This window comes from Notolepis coatsorum (assembly GCF_963971535.1).
Source record: "Notolepis coatsorum genome assembly, contig: SCAFFOLD_728, whole genome shotgun sequence".
Classification (NCBI taxonomy): Eukaryota; Metazoa; Chordata; class Actinopteri; order Aulopiformes; family Paralepididae; genus Notolepis; species Notolepis coatsorum.
The window spans coordinates 17,722-44,149 of record NW_028169189.1 but is presented as its reverse complement, the minus strand read 5'-3'; the positions used below and the strand labels follow the sequence as shown (position 1 = coordinate 44,149).

Below are 26,428 nucleotides of genomic sequence, written 5' to 3'. Positions count from 1 at the left end.
CCTGATTGAATCCCCTCCCTCTCCTCTGGTGTGACTGGGTGTCTCTCTCCCCTCTCTCTCCTCTGAGGTGACTGGGTGTCTCTCTCCCCTCCTCTCCTCTGGTGTGACTGGGTGTCTCTCTCTCCTCCTCTCCTCTGGTGTGACTGGGTGTCTCTTCCCTCTCTCCTCTGGTGTGACTGGTGTCTCTCTCCCCTCCCTCCCTCCTCTGGTGTGACTGGGTTCTCTCTCCCCTCTCTCTCCTCTGGTGTGACTGGGTGTCTCTCTCCCTCTCTCTGCTCTGGTGTGACTGGGTGTCTCTCTCCCCTCCCTCTCTCTCCTCTGGTGTGACTGGGTGTCTCTCTCCCCTCCTCCTCTCCTCTGGTGTGACTGGGTGCCTCTCTCTCCCTCTTCTCTCCTCCTCTGGTGTGACTGGGTGTCTCTCTCTCCTTCTCTCTCCTCTGGTGTGACTGGTGTCTCTCTCCCTCTCTCTCTCTGGTGTGACTGGGTGTCTCTCTCTCCCTCCCTCTCTCCCTCTGGTGTGACTGGGTGTCTCTCTCCCCTCTCTCTCCTCTGGTGTGACTGGGTGTGTCTCTCCTCCCTCTCTCTCCTCTGGTGTGACTGGGTGTCTCTCTCCCTCCCTCTCTCTCTCTGGTGTGACTGGGTGTCTCTCTCCCCTCTCTCTCTGGTGTGACTGGGTGTCTCTCTCCCCTCCTCTCCTCTGGTGTGACTGGTGTCTCTCTCCCTCTCTCTCCTCTGGTGTGACTGGGTGTCTCTCTCCCCTCTCTCTCCTCTGGTGTGACTGGGTGTCTCTCTCCCTCTCTCTCCTCTGTGTGACTGGGTGTGTCTCTCTCTCTCCTCTCCTCTGGTGTGACTGGGTGTCTCTCTCTCCTCCTCTCTCCTCTGGTGTGACTGGGTGTCTCTCTCCCCTCTCTCTCCTCTGGTGTGACTGGGTGTCTCTCTCTCCCTCCTCTCTCCTCTGGTGTGACTGGGTGTCTCTCTCCCCTCCTCTCTCCTCTGGTGTGACTGGGTGTCTCTCTCCCCTCTCTCTCCTCTGGTGTGACTGGGTGTCTCTCTCCCCTCTCTCTCCTCTGGTGTGACTGGTGTCTCTCTCCCTCTCTCTCCTCTGGTGTGACTGGGTGTCTCTCTCCCCTCCCTCTCCTCTGGTGTGACTGGGTGTCTCTCTCCCCTCCCTCTCCTCTGGTGTGACTGGGTGTCTCTCTCCCTCTCTCTCCTCTGGTGTGACTGGGTGTCTCTCTCCCCTCCCTCCCCTCCTCTGGTGTGACTGGGTGTCTCTCTCCCCTCTCTCTCCTCTGGTGTGACTGGGTGTCTCTCTCCCCTCTCTCTCCTCTGGTGTGACTGGGTGTCTCTCTCCCCTCTCTCTCCTCTGGTGTGACTGGGTGTCTCTCTCCCCTCTCTCTCCTCTGGTGTGACTGGGTGTCTCTCTCCCCTCCCTCTCCTCTGGTGTGACTGGGTGTCTCTCTCCCCTCCCTCTCCTCTGGTGTGACTGGGTGTCTCTCTCCCCTCCCTCTCTCTCCTCTGGTGTGACTGGGTGTCTCTCTCCCCTCCCTCCTCTCCTCTGGTGTGACTGGGTGTCTCTCTCCCCTCTCTCTCCTCTGGTGTGACTGGGTGTCTCTCTCCCCTCTCTCTCCTCTGGTGTGACTGGGTGTCTCTCTCCCCTCTCTCTCCTCTGGTGTGACTGGGTGTCTCTCTCCCCTCTCTCTCCTCTGGTGTGACTGGGTGTCTCTCTCTCCTCCCTCTCTCTCCTCTGGTGTGACTGGGTGTCTCTCTCTCCTCCTTCTCCTCTGGTGTGACTGGGTGTCTCTCTCTCCCCTCTCTCCCCTCTCTCCTCTGGTGTGACTGGGTGTCTCTCTCCCCTCCCTCTCCTCTGGTGTGACTGGGTGTCTCTCCCCTCCCTCTCCTCTGGTGTGACTGGGTGTCTCTCTCCCCTCTCTCTCCTCTGGTGTGACTGGGTGTCTCTCTCTCCTCTCTCTCCTCTGGTGTGACTGGGTGTCTCTCTCCCCTCTCTCTCCTCTGGTGTGACTGGGTGTCTCTCTCCCCTCTCTCTCCTCTGGTGTGACTGGGTGTCTCTCTCTCCTCTCTCTCCTCTGGTGTGACTGGGTGTCTCTCTCCCCTCTCTCTCCTCTGGTGTGACTGGGTGTCTCTCTCCCCTCCCTCTCTCTCCTCTGGTGTGACTGGGTGTCTCTCTCCCCTCTCTCTCCTCTGGTGTGACTGGGTGTCTCTCTCCCCTCCCTCTCTCTCCTCTGGTGTGACTGGGTGTCTCTCTCTCCTCTCTCTCCTCTGGTGTGACTGGGTGTCTCTCTCCCCTCTCTCTCCTCTGGTGTGACTAGGTGTCTCTCTCCCCTCTCTCTCCTCTGGTGTGACTGGGTGTCTCTCTCTCTCTCCTCTCTCTCCTCTGGTGTGACTGGGTGTCTCTCTCCCCTCCCTCTCCTCTGGTGTGACTGGGTGTCTCTCTCCCCTCTCTCTCCTCTGGTGTGACTGGGTGTCTCTCTCCCCTCTCTCTCCTCTGGTGTGACTGGGTGTCTCTCTCTCTCCTCTCTCTCCTCTGGTGTGACTGGGTGTCTCTCTCCCCTCTCTCTCCTCTGGTGTGACTGGGTGTCTCTCTCTCCTCTCTCTCCTCTGGTGTGACTGGGTGTCTCTCTCACCTCCCTCTCCTCTGGTGTGACTGGGTGTCTCTCTCCCCTATCTCTCCTCTGGTGTGACTGGGTGTCTCTCTCCCCTCCCTCTCCTCTGGTGTGACTGGGTGTCTCTCTCCCCTCCCTCTCCTCTGGTGTGGCTGGGTGTCTCTCTCTCTCCCCTCTCTCTCCTCTGGTGTGACTGGGTGTCTCTCTCCCCTCCCTCTCTCTCCTCTGGTGTGACTGGGTGTCTCTCTCCCCTCCCTCTCTCTCCTCTGGTGTGACTGGGTGTCTCTCTCCCCTCTCTCTCCTCTGGTGTGACTGGGTGTCTCTCTCCCCTCCCTCTCCTCTGGTGTGACTGGGTGTCTCTCTCCCCTCCCTCTCTCTCCTCTGGTGTGACTGGGTGTCTCTCTCCCCTCTCTCTCCTCTGGTGTGACTGGGTGTCTCTCTCCCCTCTCTCTCCTCTGGTGTGACTGGGTGTCTCTCTCCCCTCTCTCTCCTCTGGTGTGACTGGGTGTCTCTCTCCCCTCTCTCTCCTCTGGTGTGACTGGGTGTCTCTCTCCCCTCCCTCTCTCTCCTCTGGTGTGACTGGGTGTCTCTCTCCCCTCTCTCTCCTCTGGTGTGACTGGGTGTCTCTCTCCCCTCTCTCTCCTCTGGTGTGACTGGGTGTCTCTCTCCCCTCTCTCTCCTCTGGTGTGACTGGGTGTCTCTCTCCCCTCCCTCTCCTCTGGTGTGACTGGGTGTCTCTCTCCCCTCCCTCTCCTCTGGTGTGACTGGGTGTCTCTCTCCCCTCCCTCTCCTCTGGTGTGACTGGGTGTCTCTCTCCCCTCCCTCTCCTCTGGTGTGACTGGGTGTCTCTCTCCCCTCTCTCTCCTCTGGTGTGACTGGGTGTCTCTCTCCCCTCCCTCTCTCTCCTCTGGTGTGACTGGGTGTCTCTCTCCCCTCTCTCTCCTCTGGTGTGACTGGGTGTCTCTCTCCCCTCTCTCTCCTCTGGTGTGACTGGGTGTCTCTCTCCCCTCCCTCTCCTCTGGTGTGACTGGGTGTCTCTCTCCCCTCCCTCTAGACGGTGGTGGTCCATGTGTTCCCGGTGAAGGACCAGCTCCCCCTGGAGGTGTCTGGCAGCGTGCGCTCCCTCACCATCAGAGAGACGGAGGTGGTGTACCTGACCCAGGCCCACCTTCACTTCACCGACAGGGAGCACCCGGACGCGGACCTGTCCTACGCCGTGACGCACCCCTGCTTCAGCCCCGCGCAGCCCGGGTAAGACTTGTTGTGACGCACCCCTGCTTCAGCCCCGCGCAGCCCGGGTAAGACTTGTTGTGACGCACCCCTGCTTCAGCCCCGCGCAGCCCGGGTAAGACTTGTTGTGACGCACCCCTGCTTCAGCCCCGCGCAGCCCGGGTAAGACTTGTTGTGACGCACCCCTGCTTCAGCCCCGCGCAGCCCGGGTAAGACTTGTTGTGACGCACCCCTGCTTCAGCCCCGCGCAGCCCGGGTAAGACTTGTTGTGACGCACCCCTGCTTCAGCCCCGCGCAGCCCGGGTAACACTTGTTGTGACGCACCCCTGCTTCAGCCCCGCGCAGCCCGGGTAAGACCTGACGTGACGCACCCCTGCTTCAGCCCCGCGCACCCTGGGTAAGACTTGTTCGCCCATTTTCCACTGCATGGTACCGACTCGACTCTACTCTACTCTACTCTGCCTTTTCGGTTTTCCATTGCCAAAGTACCTGGTACCGGGTACTTTTTGGGTACTTTTTTAGTACCTGCTTTGTCGAGGTTCCAAGCGGGTAGAAGTGGTACCAGAAAAGTGACGTGAAACACTGCAGACCACTGATTGGTCAGAAGAGAGAAGCGCCACACGTTGGAGCGTCCTGCACAAAACACAACACCGCCATCTTTATTTAGCCTCACGTAGGATTTCATTATTTGTTTGCAGCAGGAACAAGTGCAATAAACAAAAAAGGATACATTCACTGTGTATTCTGCCTCATTTATTGATGAAACAAAACCAACATCAACACAATTTACCACCAAGAGCGGAGAGTTTACTCTCACAAAAAAATTGCTGATTTGTTAAGCTTGTTGTTAGCTTACGTGCTAATGTGATTGCGTTTTACCATTATAAGAGTTAGCATTGTGGCTACTAGCGTACATAGCGTTATCAATATAACTCGCTATTGATTGTTTGTACTAGTAACGTTAATGCTAGTAGAATAGACACAACGTGAGGTAATCATCCATTTTAAACCGGTTATTACCTAATGCTAACGTTAGTAGAATAGACACGAGAGATAACGTTAGCAGAATAGACACGAGAGGTAACGTTAACGTTAGCAGAATAGACACGAGAGGTAACGTTAACGCTAGTAGAATAGACACAAGAGGTAACGTTAACGCTAGTAGAATAGACACGAGAGGTAACGTTAACGTTAGTAGAATAGACACGAGAGGTAACGTTAACGTTAGTAGAATAGACACGAGAGGTAACGTTAACGTTAGTAGAATAGACACGAGAGGTAACGTTAACGCTAGTAGAATAGACACGAGAGGTAACGTTAACGTTAGTAGAATAGACACGAGAGGTAACGTTAACGTTAGCAGAATAGACACAACGAGAGGTAACGTTAACTCTAGTAGAATAGACACGAGAGGTAACGTTAACGTTAGCAGAATAGACACAACGAGAGGTAACGTTAACGTTAGTAGAATAGACACGAGAGGTAACGTGAACGTTAGCAGAATAGACACGAGAGGTAACGTTAACGCTAGTAGAATAGACACGAGAGGTAATGTTAACGTTAGCAGAATAGACACGAGAGGTAACGTTAACGTTAGCAGAATAGACACAAGAGGTAACGTGAACGTTAGCAGAATAGACACGAGAGGTAACGTGAACGTTAGCAGAATAGACACGAGAGGTAACGTTAACGCTAGTAGAATAGACACGAGAGGTAATGTTAACGTTAGCAGAATAGACACAACGAGAGTCTGGTTAATGTTGTTATTGATTGATTGATTGAAACTTGTTTACTCTGGCTTGCTCCAAGCCCCCACGGACATAGCTATGCTCACGGAGCTCTCATGCTGTACGCCAGCGGCCCCGCCTCCCCACACGGAGATGAAAACGGAGTACTACCTGCAGTGGAAAACGAACAAAGTACCAGGTACCTAAAGCGAGTAGAGTCGAGTAGAGTCGAGTAGGTACTATGCAATGGAAAAGACTTGTTGTGACGCACCCCTGCTTCAGCCCCGCGCAGCCCGGGTAAGACTTGTTGTGACGCACCCCTGCTTCAGCCCCGCGCAGCCCGGGTAAGACTTGTTGTGATGCACCCCTGCTTCAGCCCCGCGCAGCCCGGGTAAGACTTGTTGTGACGCACCCCTGCTTCAGCCCCGCGCAGCCCGGGTAAGACTTGTTGTGACGCACCCCTGCTTCAGCCCCGCGCAGCCCGGGTAAGACCTGACGTGACGCACCCCTGCTTCAGCCCCGCGCAGCCCGGGTAAGACTTATTGTGATGCACCCCTGCTTCAGCCCCGCGCAGCCCGGGTAAGACTTGTTATGACGCACCCCTGCTTCAGCCCCGCGCAGCCCGGGTAAGACCTGACGTGACGCACCCCTGCTTCAGCCCCGCGCAGCCCGGGTAAGACTTGTTGTGACGCACCCCTGCTTCAGCCCCGCGCAGCCCGGGTAAGACTTGTTGTGACGCACCCCTGCTTCAGCCCCGCGCAGCCTGGGTAAGACTTGTTGTGACGCACCCCTGCTTCAGCCCCGCGCAGCCCGGGTAAGACCTGACGTGACGCACCCCTGCTTCAGCCCCGCGCAGCCCGGGTAAGACCTGACGTGACGCACCCCTGCTTCAGCCCCGCGCAGCCCGGGTAAGACTTGTTGTGACGCACCCCTGCTTCAGCCCCGCGCAGCCCGGGTAAGACCTGACGTGACGCACCCCTGCTTCAGCCCCGCGCAGCCCGGGTAAGACCTGACGTGACGCACCCCTGCTTCAGCCCCGCGCAGCCCGGGTAAGACTTGTTGTGACGCACCCCTGCTTCAGCCCCGCGCAGCCCGGGTAAGACTTGTTGTGATGCACCCCTGCTTCAGCCCCGCGCAGCCCGGGTAAGACTTGTTGTGACGCACCCCTGCTTCAGCCCCGCGCAGCCCGGGTAAGACTTGTTGTGACGCACCCCTGCTTCAGCCCCGCGCAGCCCGGGTAAGACCTGACGTGACGCACCCCTGCTTCAGCCCCGCGCAGCCCGGGTAAGACCTGACGTGACGCACCCCTGCTTCAGCCCCGCGCAGCCCGGGTAAGACCTGACGTGACGCACCCCTGCTTCAGCCCCGCGCAGCCCGGGTAAGACTTGTTGTGATGCACCCCTGCTTCAGCCCCGCGCAGCCCGGGTAAGACTTGTTGTGACGCACCCCTGCTTCAGCCCCGCGCAGCCCGGGTAAGACTTGTTGTGACGCACCCCTGCTTCAGCCCCGCGCAGCCCGGGTAAGACCTGACGTGACGCACCCCTGCTTCAGCCCCGCGCAACCCGGGTAAGACTTGTTGTGACGCACCCCTGCTTCAGCCCCGCGCAGCCCGGGTAAGACCTGACGTGACGCACCCCTGCTTCAGCCCCGCGCAGCCCGGGTAAGACCTGACGTGACGCACCCCTGCTTCAGCCCCGCGCAGCCCGGGTAAGACTTGTTGTGACGCACCCCTGCTTCAGCCCCGCGCAGCCCGGGTAAGACTTGTTGTGACGCACCCCTGCTTCAGCCCCGCCCAGCCTGGGTAAGACTTGTTGTGACACACCCCTGCTTCAGCCCAGCGCAGCCTGGGTAAGACTTGACGTGAACCTGTTGACGTGGTGAAGCTTGTTTTCCTGCTAGGAGATAACTTTGAACACAATGTACTGTTTTGCAGGTTAATGGATGCAGGCCGTCTGTTCTACACAGACAGCACCAACTCTATGAAGAAAGACCCCATGGTGGCTGTGTTGAAGGCTTTCACCCAGGTAAGAAGGGATGAAGTCACCCAGGTGATAAGGGATGAAGTCACCAGGGTGGCTGTGTTGAAGGCTTTAAGAAGGGATGAAGTCACCAGGGTGGCTGTGTTGAAGGCTTTAAGAAGGGATGAAGTCACCAGGGTGGCTGTGTTGAAGGCTTTAAGAAGGGATGAAATCACCATGGTGGTTGTGTTGAAGGCTTTAAGAAGGGATGAAGTCACCATGGTGGCTGTGTTGAAGGCTTTAAGAAGGGATGAAGTCACCATGGTGACTGTGTTGAAGGCTTTAAGAAGGGATGAAGTCACCATGGTGGCTGTGTTGAAGGCTTTAAGAAGGGATGAAGTCACCATGGTGGCTGTGTTGAAGGCTTTAAGAAGGGATGAAGTCACCATGGTGGCTGTGTTGAAGGCTTTAAGAAGGGATGAAGTCACCATGGTGGCTGTGTTGAAGGCTTTAAGAAGGGATGAAGTCACCAGGGTGGCTGTGTTGAAGGCTTTAAGAAGGGATGAAGTCACCATGGTGGCTGTGTTGAAGGCTTTAAGAAGGGATGAAGTCACCATGGTGACTGTGTTGAAGGCTTTAAGAAGGGATGAAGTCACCATGGTGACTGTGTTGAAGGCTTTAAGAAGGGATGAAGTCACCATGGTGGCTGTGTTGAAGGCTTTAAGAAGGGATGAAGTCACCATGGTGGCTGTGTTGAAGGCTTTAAGAAGGGATGAAGTCACCAGGGTGGCTGTGTTGAAGGCTTTAAGAAGGGATGAAGTCACCAGGGTGGCTGTGTTGAAGGCTTTAAGAAGGGATGAAATCACCATGGTGGTTGTGTTGAAGGCTTTAAGAAGGGATGAAGTCACCAGGGTGGCTGTGTTGAAGGCTTTAAGAAGGGATGAAGTCACCATGGTGGCTGTGTTGAAGGCTTTAAGAAGGGATGAAGTCACCATGGTGGCTGTGTTGAAGGCTTTAAGAAGGGATGAAGTCACCATGGTGGCTGTGTTGAAGGCTTTAAGAAGGGATGAAGTCACCATGGTGGCTGTGTTGAAGGCTTTAAGAAGGGATGAAGTCACCAGGGTGGCTGTGTTGAAGGCTTTAAGAAGGGATGAAATCACCATGGTGGCTGTGTTGAAGGCTTTAAGAAGGGATGAAATCACCATGGTGGTTGTGTTGAAGGCTTTAAGAAGGGATGAAGTCACCATGGTGGCTGTGTTGAAGGCTTTAAGAAGGGATGAAGTCACCAGGGTGGCTGTGTTGAAGGCTTTAAGAAGGGATGAAGTCACCAGGGTGGCTGTGTTGAAGGCTTTAAGAAGGGATGAAGTCACCATGGTGGTTGTGTTGAAGGCTTTAAGAAGGGATGAAGTCACCATGGTGGCTGTGTTGAAGGCTTTAAGAAGGGATGAAGTCACCAGGGTGGCTGTGTTGAAGGCTTTAAGAAGGGATGAAGTCACCATGGTGGCTGTGTTGAAGGCTTTAAGAAGGGATGAAGTCACCATGGTGGCTGTGTTGAAGGCTTTAAGAAGGGATGAAGTCACCAGGGTGGCTGTGTTGAAGGCTTTAAGAAGGGATGAAGTCACCATGGTGGCTGTGTTGAAGGCTTTAAGAAGGGATGAAGTCACCATGGTGGTTGTGTTGAAGGCTTTAAGAAGGGATGAAGTCACCATGGTGGCTGTGTTGAAGGCTTTAAGAAGGGATGAAGTCACCATGGTGGCTGTGTTGAAGGCTTTAAGAAGGGATGAAGTCACCATGGTGGCTGTGTTGAAGGCTTTAAGAAGGGATGAAGTCACCATGGTGGCTGTGTTGAAGGCTTTAAGAAGGGATGAAGTCACCATGGTGACTGTGTTGAAGGCTTTAAGAAGGGATGAAGTCACCAGGGTGGCTGTGTTGAAGGCTTTAAGAAGGGATGAAGTCACCATGGTGGCTGTGTTGAAGGCTTTAAGAAGGGATGAAGTCACCATGGTGGCTGTGTTGAAGGCTTTAAGAAGGGATGAAGTCACCAGGGTGGCTGTGTTGAAGGCTTTAAGAAGGGATGAAGTCACCAGGGTGGCTGTGTTGAAGGCTTTAAGAAGGGATGAAGTCACCAGGGTGGCTGTGTTGAAGGCTTTAAGAAGGGATGAAGTCACCATGGTGGCTGTGTTGAAGGCTTTAAGAAGGGATGAAGTCACCATGGTGGCTGTGTTGAAGGCTTTAAGAAGGGATGAAGTCACCATGGTGGCTGTGTTGAAGGCTTTAAGAAGGGATGAAGTCACCATGGTGGCTGTGTTGAAGGCTTTAAGAAGGGATGAAGTCATCATGGTGGCTGTGTTGAAGGCTTTAAGAAGGGATGAAGTCACCATGGTGACTGTGTTGAAGGCTTTAAGAAGGGATGAAGTCACCATGGTGGCTGTGTTGAAGGCTTTAAGAAGGGATGAAGTCATCATGGTGGCTGTGTTGAAGGCTTTAAGAAGGGATGAAGTCACCATGGTGACTGTGTTGAAGGCTTTAAGAAGGGATGAAGTCACCATGGTGGCTGTGTTGAAGGCTTTAAGAAGGGATGAAGTCACCAGGGTGGCTGTGTTGAAGGCTTTAAGAAGGGATGAAGTCACCATGGTGGCTGTGTTGAAGGCTTTAAGAAGGGATGAAGTCACCATGGTGGCTGTGTTGAAGGCTTTAAGAAGGGATGAAGTCATCATGGTGGCTGTGTTGAAGGCTTTAAGAAGGGATGAAGTCACCATGGTGACTGTGTTGAAGGCTTTAAGAAGGGATGAAGTCACCATGGTGGCTGTGTTGAAGGCTTTAAGAAGGGATGAAGTCATCATGGTGGCTGTGTTGAAGGCTTTAAGAAGGGATGAAGTCACCATGGTGACTGTGTTGAAGGCTTTAAGAAGGGATGAAGTCACCATGGTGGCTGTGTTGAAGGCTTTAAGAAGGGATGAAGTCACCAGGGTGGCTGTGTTGAAGGCTTTAAGAAGGGATGAAGTCACCATGGTGGCTGTGTTGAAGGCTTTAAGAAGGGATGAAGTCACCATGGTGGCTGTGTTGAAGGCTTTAAGAAGGGATGAAGTCACCATGGTGGCTGTGTTGAAGGCTTTAAGAAGGGATGAAGTCACCAGGGTGGCTGTGTTGAAGGCTTTAAGAAGGGATGAAGTCACCATGGTGGCTGTGTTGAAGGCTTTAAGAAGGGATGAAGTCACCATGGTGGCTGTGTTGAAGGCTTTAAGAAGGGATGAAGTCACCATGGTGGCTGTGTTGAAGGCTTTAAGAAGGGATGAAGTCACCAGGGTGGTTGTGTTGAAGGCTTTAAGAAGGGATGAAGTCACCAGGGTGGTTGTGTTGAAGGCTTTAAGAAGGGATGAAGTCACCAGGGTGGTTGTGTTGAAGGCTTTAAGAAGGGATGAAGTCACCATGGTGACTGTGTTGAAGGCTTTAAGAAGGGATGAAGTCACCATGGTGGTTGTGTTGAAGGCTTTAAGAAGGGATGAAGTCACCATGGTTGCTGTGTTGAAGGCTTTAAGAAGGGATGAAGTCACCATGGTGGCTGTGTTGAAGGCTTTAAGAAGGGATGAAGTCACCATGGTTGCTGTGTTGAAGGCTTTAAGAAGGGATGAAGTCATCATGGTGACTGTGTTGAAGGCTTTAAGAAGGGATGAAGTCATCATGGTTGCTGTGTTGAAGGCTTTAAGAAGGGATGAAGTCATCATGGTTGCTGTGTTGAAGGCTTTAAAGTGCTATATATAAATACAGTCCATTTACCATTTAAAAACAAGTATATTTGTGTAGCTTAGTGTGCATATTCACTTTGACCTCACTGGATGTATTATACACAGGGGTGTAAAGTACTTGAGTAATTGTACTTCGTTACAATACTTAAGTGCTGTTTTTGGGGATTTGTACTTTACTCAAGTATTATTAGGTTTGTATACTTGTACTTTTACTCCATTACATTTCAGAGGAAAAAAACATACTTTTTACTCCTTACATTTAAAATGCAGACCTACAAAGTACACATCTCGCAGGTCCAACTATTTTAATTAGTATAATTTGTTTCTCTGGCCGAATTAACGTTAACGCTATTAATCCTGTGGCCGCACATTATTTAAAAACAGCCAATCAAATCCCCATCAATGTAAAATGAACCCGCCCATACCCATGCTGATTGGTCCTTGTGCAAGACTAGAAAGCGGGGATCTTTGATTAAACACCTGCTATCAGAAAAAAGTGTTTTCTTTAACTTTTTAGTACTTAGGTAGATTTAAAAGTAGAAACTTTTAGACTTTTAATCAAGTGTGTTTTTAGCCAGATACTACTTTTACTTGAGTGCGATTCTGAGACGGTACCCATACTTTCACTATACTTAGTTTAATTTCTGGGTACTGTTTACGCCCCTGAAACTCACGCATGACCCAACATGAGGAGTAACCCCTGACCCCTGACCCTCAGCACGCGGTGAACCACATGAAGGTGGCCTTCATGCCTCCCATCGAAGACATCGGCCCGGAGACGCTCTTCGTCCAGTTTGTCTTCTCCGTCAGTGACCACCACGGAGGCACCGTCAGCGGCCTGCTCTTCAACATCACCATCACCCCTGTGGACAACCAGGCCCCAGAGGTCAGAGTTCACAGCTGCTAACGACCGTCCTCCCTGCTGCGTGTGGGCAGCGGGTTGATGTCACGGCGAGATTTAGTCTCTAGTCTAACCCTAACTAACCGTACTGTCATGCACCTAATAAACTAACCTACACTGTAACACTCAACACTTTGATGAACATTGTTACTCAGCTGATAGAGTTGTGCCCTTCCTGATGACTTGTCGTACAGAACTTGTAAGTCGCTTTGGATAAAAGCATCAGCTAAATGACTAAATGTAAATGTCTTGATAGATAAACAACCTCAGTGATAATGGTAACACTTTTGTTAATCCAAGGGGCAAACAACAGGTTGCATATCATTAGCCTCATATGATAATTGCCTAAGAAGTCATTATTTTGCCAAATAGAGATTTCTGCCTAACTGTACTCTCCTCACACTGCTCCATCGCCCTGGCTCGGTGTCGATGTCCTCGGCCAATCAGAATGCTTGTTACACTCATGTGACTTGTGCATTTTAACGTTACGTACACAGAAGGCGAGTCAAACAGCTGCCTTTAGTGCACGACACGTATGTCTGTACGAGGGGAAACATGCCTAAGTCACGACATATTTAGTTTAAAAGTCCCCTTATTTTGTTACACAATGGTTGTTGTGTTTTTGTATTTTTGCAAACTTGTCGATACACCTTGTGGAACTTATTTGCTAAATATAAATTAAAAACTCGTACGCACATTTTCTGGAAATTCGTTTTTTCTTCTTCTTTTCCGAAAATTGGTTAAAACCCTTTCACTGCCACACGACAGAAGGTTAGCCCTTTACTATCACACAACCGACGTCGCCGTCGGTGGTGTGATAGTAAAGGGCTAACCTTCTGTATTGTCACAGTGAAAGTTAACCGGCTGTCGTGTGGCAGTGAAAGGGTTAAAAATGACATATAGGCAATTATCGTACGAGGCTAACGCTATGAAGCTAAATCAACACAGACAATGAACCCTTTCACTGCCACACGACAGGAGCTAGTGATGCTAATGATGGAGCGTCGCCGTGGGTTGTGTGATAGACAGTAAAGGGCTAACCTTTCTTTTTGTTCCCTCCTCCCTGCGTTCAGGTGTTCTCCAACCTGCTGCGGGTGGAGGAGGGCGGGGGGGCCTTCGTGACGGAGGAGCACCTGCTGGTGCGGGACAGGGACAGCCTGCAGGGGGCGCTGAGGGTCCGGGTCCACAGGGGGCCGCGCCACGGCCGGCTGGAGCTACAGGGCAGAGAGCTGCCACCAGGGGGAGACAGCTTCTCCCTGCAGGACCTGCAGGGACTCAGGCTGAGGTGAGGTCAGAGGTCAGGGGTCAGGTGGTTAGACTCAGGCTGAGGTGGGGTCAGAGGTCAGGGGTCAGGTGGTTAGACTCAGGCTGAGGTGGGGTCAGAGGTCAGAGGTCAGGTGGTTAGGCTCAGGCTGAGGTGAGGTCAGAGGTCAGAGGTCAGGTGGTTAGACTCAGGCTGAGGTGAGGTCAGAGGTCAGAGGTCAGGTGGTTAGACTCAGGCTGAGGTGAGGTCAGAGGTCAGAGGTCAGGTGGTTAGACTCAGGCTGAGGTCAGAGGTCAGGTGGTTAGACTCAGGCTGAGGTGGGGTCATGAGGTGAGGTTGTGAGGTGAGGTCATGGTGAGGTCATGGTGAGGTCGTGTCGTTGGACAGAGGGGGACAGATTGGAGAGCCCTTTTAGTAACACATCTTTTATTCTCTTCTTTTACTTTAGTTAGGGGGCACTGCTCCCCTGGGCTCTCAGGTCCCCCCCCCCCTCTCTGCCCCGTGTGTAAGGGAACACATCTAATCAAATTATAGTAAACAGCTATAATATGTTTAGGTATATAAAAAATACATAATAAGGTACTGCAGGTGCCAAGTATTATCATTGGTAGCAACTGTTACCCTAAACTCAGGATCAGATCCAGTCAGTGTGTGAGGAGATCTGGATCAGATCCATTCAGTGTGTGAGGAGATCTGGATCAGATCCAGTCAGTGTGTGAGGAGATCTGGATCAGATCCAGTCAGTGTGTGAGGAGATCTGGATCAGATCCATTCAGTGTGTGAGTAGATCTGGATCAGATCCATTCAGTGTGTGAGTAGATCTGGATCAGATCCATTCAGTGTGTGAGTAGATCTGGATCAGATCCATTCAGTGTGTGAGTAGATCTGGATCAGATCCATTCAGTGTGTGAGGAGATCTGGATCAGATCCATTCAGTGTGTGAGGAGATCTGGATCAGATCCATTCAGTGTGTGAGGAGATCTGGATCAGATCCATTCAGTGTGTGAGGAGATCTGGATCAGATACAGTCAGTGTGTGAGGAGATCTGGATCAGATCCATTCAGTGTGTGAGGAGATCTGGATCAGATCCAGTCAGTGTGTGAGGAGATCTGGATCAGATACAGTCAGTGTGTGAGGAGATCTGGATCAGATCCATTCAGTGTGTGAGGAGATCTGGATCAGATCCATTCAGTGTGTGAGGAGATCTGGATCAGATCCATTCAGTGTGTGAGGAGATCTGGATCAGATCCATTCAGTGTGTGAGGAGATCTGGATCAGATCCATTCAGTGTGTGAGGAGATCTGGATCAGATACAGTCAGTGTGTGAGGAGATCTGGATCAGATCCATTCAGTGTGTGAGGAGATCTGGATCAGATCCATTCAGTGTGTGAGGAGATCTGGATCAGATACAGTCAGTGTGTGAGGAGATCTGGATCAGATCCAGTCAGTGTGTGAGGAGATCTGGATCAGATACAGTCAGTGTGTGAGGAGATCTGGATCAGATCCATTCAGTGTGTGAGGAGATCTGGATCAGATCCATTCAGTGTGTGAGGAGATCTGGATCAGATACAGTCAGTGTGTGAGGAGATCTGGATCAGATCCAGTCAGTGTGTGAGGAGATCTGGATCAGATCCAGTCAGTGTGTGAGTAGATCTGGATCAGATCCAGTCAGTGTGTGAGGAGATCTGGATCAGATCCAGTCAGTGTGTGAGGAGATCTGGATCAGATCCAGTCAGTGTGTGAGGAGATCTGGATCAGATACAGTCAGTGTGTGAGGAGATCTGGATCAGATCCATTCAGTGTGTGAGGAGATCTGGATCAGATCCAGTCAGTGTGTGAGGAGATCTGGATCAGATCCAGTCAGTGTGTGAGGAGATCTGGATCAGATCCAGTCAGTGTGTGAGGAGATCTGGATCAGATCCATTCAGTGTGTGAGGAGATCTGGATCAGATCCAGTCAGTGTGTGAGGAGATCTGGATCAGATCCATTCAGTGTGTGAGGAGATCTGGATCAGATCCAGTCAGTGTGTGAGGAGATCTGGATCAGATACAGTCAGTGTGTGAGGAGATCTGGATCAGATCCATTCAGTGTGTGAGGAGATCTGGATCAGATCCAGTCAGTGTGTGAGGAGATCTGGATCAGATCCATTCAGTGTGTGAGGAGATCTGGATCAGATCCAGTCAGTGTGTGAGGAGATCTGGATCAGATCCAGTCAGTGTGTGAGGAGATCTGGATCAGATCCATTCAGTGTGTGAGGAGATCTGGATCAGATCCAGTCAGTGTGTGAGGAGATCTGGATCAGATCCATTCAGTGTGTGAGGAGATCTGGATCAGATCCAGTCAGTGTGTGAGGAGATCTGGATCAGATCCATTCAGTGTGTGAGGAGATCTGGATCAGATCCATTCAGTGTGTGAGTAGATCTGGATCAGATCCATTCAGTGTGTGAGTAGATCTGGATCAGATCCATTCAGTGTGTGAGGAGATCTGGATCAGATCCAGTCAGTGTGTGAGGAGATCTGGATCAGATCCAGTCAGTGTGTGAGTAGATCTGGATCAGATCCAGTCAGTGTGTGAGGAGATCTGGATCAGATCCAGTCAGTGTGTGAGGAGATCTGGATCAGATCCAGTCAGTGTGTGAGGAGATCTGGATCAGATCCAGTCAGTGTGTGAGTAGATCTGGATCAGATCCATTCAGTGTGTGAGGAGATCTGGATCAGATCCAGTCAGTGTGTGAGTAGATCTGGATCAGATCCATTCAGTGTGTGAGGAGATCTGGATCAGATCCATTCAGTGTGTGAGGAGATCTGGATCAGATCCATTCAGTGTGTGAGGAGATCTGGATCAGATCCAGTCAGTGTGTGAGGAGATCTGGATCAGATCCAGTCAGTGTGTGAGGAGATCTGGATCAGATCCAGTCAGTGTGTGAGGAGATCTGGATCAGATCCATTCAGTGTGTGAGGAGATCTGGATCAGATCCATTCAGTGTGTGAGGAGATCTGGATCAGATCCATTCAGTGTGTGAGGAGATCTGGATCAGATCCATTCAGTGTGTGAGGAGATCTGGATCAGATCCATTCAGTGTGTGAGGAGATCTGGATCAGATCCAGTCAGTGTGTGAGGAGATCTGGATCAGATCCATTCAGTGTGTGAGGAGATCTGGATCAGATCCAGTCAGTGTGTGAGTAGATCTGGATCAGATCCAGTCAGTGTGTGAGGAGATCTGGATCAGATCCAGTCAGTGTGTGAGGAGATCTGGATCAGATCCAGTCAGTGTGTGAGGAGATCTGGATCAGATCCAGTCAGTGTGTGAGTAGATCTGGATCAGATCCAGTCAGTGTGTGAGGAGATCTGGATCAGATCCATTCAGTGTGTGAGGAGATCTGGATCAGATCCAGTCAGTGTGTGAGGAGATCTGGATCAGATCCATTCAGTGTGTGAGGAGATCTGGATCAGATCCAGTCAGTGTGTGAGTAGATCTGGATCAGATCCATTCAGTGTGTGAGGAGATCTGGATCAGATCCATTCAGTGTGTGAGGAGATCTGGATCAGATACAGTCAGTGTGTGAGGAGATCTGGATCAGATACAGTCAGTGTGTGAGGAGATCTGGATCAGATCCATTCAGTGTGTGAGGAGATCTGGATCAGATCCATTCAGTGTGTGAGGAGATCTGGATCAGATACAGTCAGTGTGTGAGGAGATCTGGATCAGATCCAGTCAGTGTGTGAGGAGATCTGGATCAGATCCATTCAGTGTGTGAGTAGATCTGGATCAGATCCAGTCAGTGTGTGAGGAGATCTGGATCAGATCCAGTCAGTGTGTGAGGAGATCTGGATCAGATCCAGTCAGTGTGTGAGGAGATCTGGATCAGATACAGTCAGTGTGTGAGGAGATCTGGATCAGATCCATTCAGTGTGTGAGGAGATCTGGATCAGATCCAGTCAGTGTGTGAGGAGATCTGGATCAGATCCAGTCAGTGTGTGAGGAGATCTGGATCAGATCCAGTCAGTGTGTGAGGAGATCTGGATCAGATCCATTCAGTGTGTGAGGAGATCTGGATCAGATCCAGTCAGTGTGTGAGGAGATCTGGATCAGATCCATTCAGTGTGTGAGGAGATCTGGATCAGATCCAGTCAGTGTGTGAGGAGATCTGGATCAGATACAGTCAGTGTGTGAGGAGATCTGGATCAGATCCATTCAGTGTGTGAGGAGATCTGGATCAGATCCAGTCAGTGTGTGAGGAGATCTGGATCAGATCCATTCAGTGTGTGAGGAGATCTGGATCAGATCCAGTCAGTGTGTGAGGAGATCTGGATCAGATCCAGTCAGTGTGTGAGGAGATCTGGATCAGATCCATTCAGTGTGTGAGGAGATCTGGATCAGATCCAGTCAGTGTGTGAGGAGATCTGGATCAGATCCATTCAGTGTGTGAGGAGATCTGGATCAGATCCAGTCAGTGTGTGAGGAGATCTGGATCAGATCCATTCAGTGTGTGAGGAGATCTGGATCAGATCCATTCAGTGTGTGAGTAGATCTGGATCAGATCCATTCAGTGTGTGAGTAGATCTGGATCAGATCCATTCAGTGTGTGAGGAGATCTGGATCAGATCCAGTCAGTGTGTGAGGAGATCTGGATCAGATCCAGTCAGTGTGTGAGTAGATCTGGATCAGATCCAGTCAGTGTGTGAGGAGATCTGGATCAGATCCAGTCAGTGTGTGAGGAGATCTGGATCAGATCCAGTCAGTGTGTGAGGAGATCTGGATCAGATCCAGTCAGTGTGTGAGTAGATCTGGATCAGATCCATTCAGTGTGTGAGGAGATCTGGATCAGATCCAGTCAGTGTGTGAGTAGATCTGGATCAGATCCATTCAGTGTGTGAGGAGATCTGGATCAGATCCATTCAGTGTGTGAGGAGATCTGGATCAGATCCATTCAGTGTGTGAGGAGATCTGGATCAGATCCAGTCAGTGTGTGAGGAGATCTGGATCAGATCCAGTCAGTGTGTGAGGAGATCTGGATCAGATCCAGTCAGTGTGTGAGGAGATCTGGATCAGATCCATTCAGTGTGTGAGGAGATCTGGATCAGATCCATTCAGTGTGTGAGGAGATCTGGATCAGATCCATTCAGTGTGTGAGGAGATCTGGATCAGATCCATTCAGTGTGTGAGGAGATCTGGATCAGATCCATTCAGTGTGTGAGGAGATCTGGATCAGATCCAGTCAGTGTGTGAGGAGATCTGGATCAGATCCATTCAGTGTGTGAGGAGATCTGGATCAGATCCAGTCAGTGTGTGAGTAGATCTGGATCAGATCCAGTCAGTGTGTGAGGAGATCTGGATCAGATCCAGTCAGTGTGTGAGGAGATCTGGATCAGATCCAGTCAGTGTGTGAGGAGATCTGGATCAGATCCAGTCAGTGTGTGAGTAGATCTGGATCAGATCCAGTCAGTGTGTGAGGAGATCTGGATCAGATCCATTCAGTGTGTGAGGAGATCTGGATCAGATCCAGTCAGTGTGTGAGGAGATCTGGATCAGATCCATTCAGTGTGTGAGGAGATCTGGATCAGATCCAGTCAGTGTGTGAGTAGATCTGGATCAGATCCATTCAGTGTGTGAGGAGATCTGGATCAGATCCATTCAGTGTGTGAGGAGATCTGGATCAGATACAGTCAGTGTGTGAGGAGATCTGGATCAGATACAGTCAGTGTGTGAGGAGATCTGGATCAGATACAGTCAGTGTGTGAGGAGATCTGGATCAGATCCATTCAGTGTGTGAGGAGATCTGGATCAGATCCATTCAGTGTGTGAGGAGATCTGGATCAGATACAGTCAGTGTGTGAGGAGATCTGGATCAACGGGTTATTCATGACAAGATGTATGCAACGTTAACCATTTCACTGCCAATCTACCAAAGGGTTAATCCTTTCACTACCACACTACAGAAGGTTAACCCTTTCACTACCACACTACAGACAGTTAACCGTCTGTAGTGTGGTAGTGAAAGGTTAACCTTCTGTAGTGTGGTAGTGACAGGGTTAATATAGTGTATTGCCATTCTATCAATAGGACGAGTTGATTGTGTTTTACTTGTGTGGTTGTAGATACATTCACGATGACTCCGAGACCATCGAGGATACCATTGGTTTGACTGTGACAGACGGCTTTAACTCTGCCGATGTTATCCTACCAATACAGGTGAGTGGCGAATAGTAGTATTCGCAGCGACCTAGTATCTGCAAGAGACACAACTGTGTTTTATGTATGTGTCACCCAAGTATCTAGCCTCAGGGTATTATCTACTCAAAACCACGTACGGGTAGGATTTCAAACACTAATAATATATCATTGTCAATTTGCAAGGAGGCCAAAGAGAATTTAGGAGACAGTTGGTCGCCTTTATGTTGTATTTACAGTCACTGGATCACAGGGTCAGAATCTGCAGGAGTTCTTCTGAACTGCCTTACAGCACAAAGGAAGCCTTCACAGCCAAAGTCTTTACTAACTAAAACATACGGTTATCCTATAACCATAGTTATATGAGTATAGCGAGCGCTCTGCTCGTAGTCGTAGTGGAACCTTATCCCTTTCAATCTAATTCTGAATAAAATTTCTCCACATGTACACACCCATCCGCCTGGCCACACCCACATCCGCTCCTCTACATAAGTCTGGACGTGGCCATACTAACAGCTCCTTCCCAAAAAAAAACCTGTTACAGTCCCTAACATCACGGGGTCAAGGTCAAGAACCCAACCCCGTGGCAAGGCCGTAGCAGCGGAGCGCGAAGGAGGACCCAGCCCCAGGAACAGCCTGAGGGTCAGGACCCCCCGGAAAGGGGGCCTGGTGAGGCCAATGACGCCGCAGCATCGAGACCCCACCAGACGGTCACTAGTGACACCACCCCCCACATCGCCAGCGTATCGGACAGGGCCCAATCCAAGAGCCGGCCCTTCCTCCCTACGGCACGCCGCCCTGAAGCACTCCACAGAGGCTACACCCCGACAACACTGTGGGGCCAGGCAGCGCACCGGGGAGACCACCCCCAAAGAGGTTGATCCCTCAATCCTGGCAACAGGTCAAAAGCGTAACTCGACCTGTGCCCGGAGCACTGCGGACTAGACAGGCACCTAAGGGGTCTACTGAGAACAGCACCCCGGCGGAATGGGCGTTCGGTATGCTGTGCACCATGTCGCACTCGCAGCCTCCACAAAAACCCGACCCCCTAGAGAGGCCGAGGCAGAGAAGGCTGACATGATTGACAGACGTCATGAAAAGTGCGGGGGCACACTCGCAGGCAGACAGGGTCAAGCCCGGCCTAACCCGAGAGTTGACTCCGCTATCAACACACCGGGGAACCAACCACCTCCCTATGTTTAGTTTAACAGGAGGCGGTTGTTCCCTTAACCCCCCCAAGAAAAAAATTCAGAAACACAACTGCGCGTATACACCGGCTATACAGCAGTACAAGCGTTTCAGTTTTCAAGAAGGGGTTAACCCAGGCCAACAGGTCGACGAGAACGAGTCCGGACCTGGGCCCGGCGGACCGGGATGTACACAGGGATGCCAGAGGGGTACAATAGAACCACCTTGACAGCCCCCTCCCTGCCCTGCCCAGCAGGGGAAGGGAGGGGCGAAAAAGAATGGAGAAGGACCAGGCTCCTTAGCACAGCGCAAGGTCCAACACAATATGGACCAAGCAACAGTGAAGGATAACACACAGTGACATAACCACGAACACACCTCCATAACATCAAACCCTGCGACGCCCGGGCCAACCCGGCATTTTTCCCCCGAAAAAGCACAAAGTCCTTCAGGGTACCAGTACAGCACATCTGCGCCCCGGCGGACAACGGGTTAACTGACCTGGTCCGGCGCGACCAGAAACAGTACCGTGTCCTAATCACGCCACCATCCCCAGTCCTAAGAGGGGGGTAGGTGCGCGTGTCAATCCAAAACATCACAGAGGGCGCCACCAAGACAGTCAGAACACGAACGCACCGTACCCGGTGGCCCACCCCATGGGCGTGAGACCCCTCCGCCAATGCTTTGATCTACTCGGTCATCTCCCCCCAGAGATGAACGAGAATTCGTCGGGACTAACCTAGTACACTGGTGCTCGGAAGAGATAAAAATATTCATCCTAGTTCCTCCATAAAAAACGCTGTTTCCATGATGAGCAACCAAGGCGCGCCAGCCCATGCATGGTTCCACACAGAAGCACCCAGGGCCAGCACTATGTACACGTCGAGACCCAAAAAACACATCAATGGTAATTCTAACAAGAACCCAGATAACGTTCCCTCCATGCCGTCTGGGACGAGCGGCAGGAAGCTGGCCAAGAGACACAGATATGGGTCCCACATGACGTGTCCAAGGGAAAACACCCTGTCAACCCTGCTCTGTATAAAAGAGGGAAGACAGGGAACCCCCAGAGAGACCTCCCACGTGAGTAATAATTGAAAAGATATATGTAACATTGAGCTACGTGACCAAAAGCTCAATACATATGCAATAGAGCGCAGAGCAGAAAACAAAGTTTCCACGCACCGCATAACTCAATCTTGACAATAACAGCGGTCCACAACATGGAGCCTGAAAAGAACTCACGGAAGCCTCACGACCAATAGAAACGTGCCCAGTGACGTATTCTATGGCGGGGGAATTCCGTAACCCACCTGCCCAAATATGGCGTGGGACCAGGGAACTCCCTTCCCCCCCCCCTCTCCCTACCCTGTGACGCGCTGACCCAACAGTGTGACAGGAAGACCGAAGAACAGGAGGTCCAACCCCCTGGCCAATCAGAAAAAGGGGTGGAAGGGTTTATCAGTTCACCCCCTTGTGACCCCATACCCCGGATACGATGAAAACAAACAAGCAGCGATGATACCAGTTTACCTAGCATGCTACATGAAAAGCGTATATCCACTAGGATAAGCTCAACCATCTGCACGCCAGCCACAGACGATAAACTCGTTTGCGAACGGGTTTTTATATACAAGGCTTTAGGCTCATGTGCGAACACGTCACCTGTGTTTATGTACTTCACCAAGTAAAGAGAAAACACAGACGTTTAAAGAGAGGGTCAAAGACCTCGGTACAAGCTACATATATGATTACTTCTGTAGGCTAACACTCTAACCTGGTTGTGGACTCGATGCCATGTTTCCCAAACGTAACAGAATACACACAACCCCCTCAGATAAAAAAGGTAAAGTTCACTCTTACTGTACTACTGCAAGAAGAACACAGTCTTCTTCATGATGAGGGAAGACAAGTCTTTCGACCGAGTGCTAGCCACAGGCCTTGCTAAGCACACATATATATAGCGACCAGAACAATTTACAAGAAAACTGTCCTACTCTTTAACCCATTCCCTGCCACCACTTTGATCATCTTATACCATTCTCTGCCAGTACTGTAAGTCTATGGAGATGTTCACCTTTTTTGCAGGGCTATAACTTTTTAAATTGTATTGCTAAATTGACATTACTATGGCCCATTCAACATCGATTACCTATCGTTCAGGATGTAGGAACGTTTTACTTTTTCATTCACACATTCATACAAAAATACCGTCTAGAGTATAAATATGTTTTTATCGTTTTCTGCAGTATTTCCCAGAACGTGAGATATAGGCACAAATACATTTATATTAGATCATCAAATGCAGTTTGATACCGATCGACGCTATATTAAAATTTTTTAACTGTACATGGTCCTAAGGGTTATGACTGATCATGCGCGGGTGAACAGAGGGGGGGGGGGGGTCGTTTATAATTCCGTGATAGTCGTTAGATGCTTCATGTAGTATGGGTGATATATTGATCAGAGCAGTTTGTATCGAAAATGATAAACAAAAACGCTGAAACTCACGTCAGTCTCCTCGTACCGTTGGGCGATGAGAGTGGAGCAAACAGATCCCAGTTATGTGGTGGGGATCTAGGCGATCCATCTCCGGGTGGTATAATACTAATACACGCCCAAATCATGTCGATTATTGAGTTATGGCAAAGATCCATATCCACGGTGTGTGTATTGAGTCCCGGGACGCTAAAACGAGTGGCTGGATGGAATTAGGGGACGGACCGAGCTGCAACGGGCATTTCCGGTTTGGCAACTCGTCGATCAGCCACCAGGTGGCAGTATTGAAGCGTTGCAGAGTTGTGCTGAGTCCATCAGCATCTGACAAGGCTCTGTGAGTGGAATATGAATACCATGGCAAAAATATTAAATTATGATCAGAATAAGATAAGATAAGATATTCCTTTATTAATCCCCTTGGGGAAATTCCAGCAACACACGCATACAGCTCATCGTCTCATTAATAATAATAACAACATCACAATCATTAAATTTTTACAGTAACAATGGCACAGCATAAATTCAAACAGACATGTACATTTGTTGACACATGTCATCTACAGAATGCCTGAGACGCCATATACGATAGTCAGGCTGCATCAACAACAGAGTAGTTAAACAAAGTGTCGTTGCGCCAGGTTGGCGGGAGGGAGGGAGGGATGGACAGGCGGGGGTCGGGAGACAGTCTTAGGATCCACTCCTACAGCGCGCATACGTCGTACGCCGTTATTGGCAGGAAAAGCAAACACACAACCCCACAGGTAGGTGAGGGTTTATACATTGTATCCCCAATATATAATGAATAAACACACAGTTTGTAACAAAAGGGACCTTTTATTTAGTAACAAAAATTATATGTTGGGGAGGGGAAGGGGACAGGGGTAAACAGGGGAGTCACTAGCGGCGCCTGGAGGAACGGTTCTGGGAAGCCTGGTCACGACGATCCCTACCGTTACCTCCGGGCGTGGTGCGGCTGGCTGCGGCGGACGAGGCACTCCCTCCACTCCTGGCCTTCTTCGCCGAAGGTCCAGTAGCGGCGACGGTGGTGGCGGAGGCAATGGTCGCGGTCCTCTGCCGCGTTGCTTTTTCCGGCCATCACCGGTGGCATCGGGTCGGGGGAAATGGGGTTGGAGCACAGAGCGCTCCTCCTCCATCTCTCTGCAGGCTGCCATCATCTGCTGCATGGCCGACCCGAATAGCCCAGCATCGGAGAGGGGGGCCGTGAGCAGGGGAATCCTCTTCTGTTCCGGCACCCGCGCCTGCTCCAGCCAAAGGTGGCGCTGGGAGAGAGTGGCCAGGGCGCGCTCCTTCCCCGCAGCTATCGCCTGCAGCTGGGTTAGGTGCAGGATGGCTCCAGCCGCCTGGGCATGAAGATATTGCTGATGGTCATCCAATACCGACCCGCCCGCCATCATCCCCGACATATAGCGCGCTAGCTGCGCGATGTTGGAAGTCGCAGCTAGGCTCTGAGTCGCAGCGATGTACACCTGGTCACTCCAATTAGCCATCTGCCTAGCCAATTTCCCTTGGGGAACCGGCTTACGCAACGGCTCCCACACCATTTCGGGACAAAGTATGGATACCATCGGGCTATCAAGCCGAGGCACCCCGTCCTTTAGCCGCTGGACCAAACCCGCCACCCGTGTGACTGGCACGTAGGCGGGGGTAAGGCCAGTGATGCAGGAGATTACCTGTCCCTGTTTCACGTAGGGCTCCATTATGGGAATAATGGGCAGACAACGCCCGTCTCTCTCACAGTACGACGTTGCCAGAGATGACCTATCATGTCATCAGGAACAGGTGCAGGCAGAGGCTGCGGAAACGCCACGCCATTAGCGGCTGCGGCGGCCGCCATGAGCTCGGGGAACAAGGCAAGCAACTCCCCTTGCGTACCTCCCTCCACGTCACTCACGTACGGGAGGCTCCCATGTCGGGCGCCACCATCCGACGCGGCAGATAGCTGGGCATCTTGTCTCAGGGTCGGAGGTTCTAACCCAACACCGGAGAACAAGGGACATGGGTGTGTACATGTGGAGACATTCTATTCAGAATTAGATTGAAAGGGATAAGGTTCCACTACGACTACGAGCAGAGCGTAAGCTATACGATAATATAACAACTTCACATTGTCCGTATTCAAGGTTATCAAGGGCTGTCATCGCTCTCCTTCAAAACAAATCCATGCAACAGGAAGGAAAAGTATTGATTTTGGCTTATGTTCTTTTCGGGAACGTTTTTTGTTGATTGTTGATTTTTTGTTTGTTCGTTTTATTTTGCAAACTTTAACTTTTTTTAATTAGTTTTTGAATTAGGGGTAGGCTGCTCTATAGGCCTTTTGGCTTCAAACCTATCCTTTTCGCTTGTTTATTTGTAAACATTTCGAAAAAAATTTAGTTTATTGTTTATTATTTGTAAACGTTCGAAATAAAATCATTCATTCATTCATTCATTCGCTGTCCTCAGGTCCTCTCGGTCAACGACGAGCCCCCCCAGCTGGGCACGGGACTGCGGGGGGAGTTGAGCTGCGAGGAGGGCGGCCGGGTGCTGGTGACGGCGGACTACCTGTGGGCCACGGACACGGACAGCGAGGACGCCCGGCTGACCTACATGCTGGCCAGGAGCCCGGCCAGGGGGGAGCTGCAGAGGGCCGGCCTGCCCGTGGACAAGTTCTCCCAGGAGGACGTCTTCAGGGGCCTCATCTACTACGTCCACACGGGTGATGATTACAACACTGATAGAGATGGATCCATTCTTATTCTGTCATTTATTATTGAACCCTTTCACTACCGCACTACCAAATGGTTAACCCGTTCACTGCGACGATACAGAAGGTTATATTTCGTATTTGCATCGCGTCCCGCTCTGAGCCTTACGAGATACTCCTATCTCCTGTGATACCTAATGTATCTCCCACGAATAAAAAACACATGCACCCCACCTGTATGGGGCCCCGCCCCTTATGGTGGCACCGCCCATATAACCATGACTCTGGTCATGAAACACCCTTTCCTCTATTTTCGTCCCAGCGTATTGGATGCGTGCACCATACGAGCTAGCGGAATGAAAAGATTAAGGAAGATTAATAATGTTGGAAGCTTACCGGAGGTTGCTGGCCCCTGGC

The 26,428-nt window shown here is 51.1% G+C and overlaps 1 protein-coding gene across 1 annotated transcript in view; it reads left to right on the top strand.

The window, feature by feature from the left end:
* The window catches only part of LOC311248767 (FRAS1-related extracellular matrix protein 1-like), a gene marked incomplete at both ends in the record, with an annotated part of 95,888 nt that overhangs the window by 54,473 nt on the left and 14,987 nt on the right, over positions 1–26,428 (top strand). The window contains 6 exons of the mRNA XM_084339595.1: positions 3,676–3,872; positions 7,512–7,602; positions 12,001–12,168; positions 13,257–13,468; positions 19,548–19,641; positions 25,771–26,023. Of these exons, the coding sequence (XP_084195721.1) occupies positions 3,676–3,872; positions 7,512–7,602; positions 12,001–12,168; positions 13,257–13,468; positions 19,548–19,641; positions 25,771–26,023 (1,015 nt within the window). The remainder of the gene's footprint in view (positions 1–3,675; positions 3,873–7,511; positions 7,603–12,000; positions 12,169–13,256; positions 13,469–19,547; positions 19,642–25,770; positions 26,024–26,428) is intronic.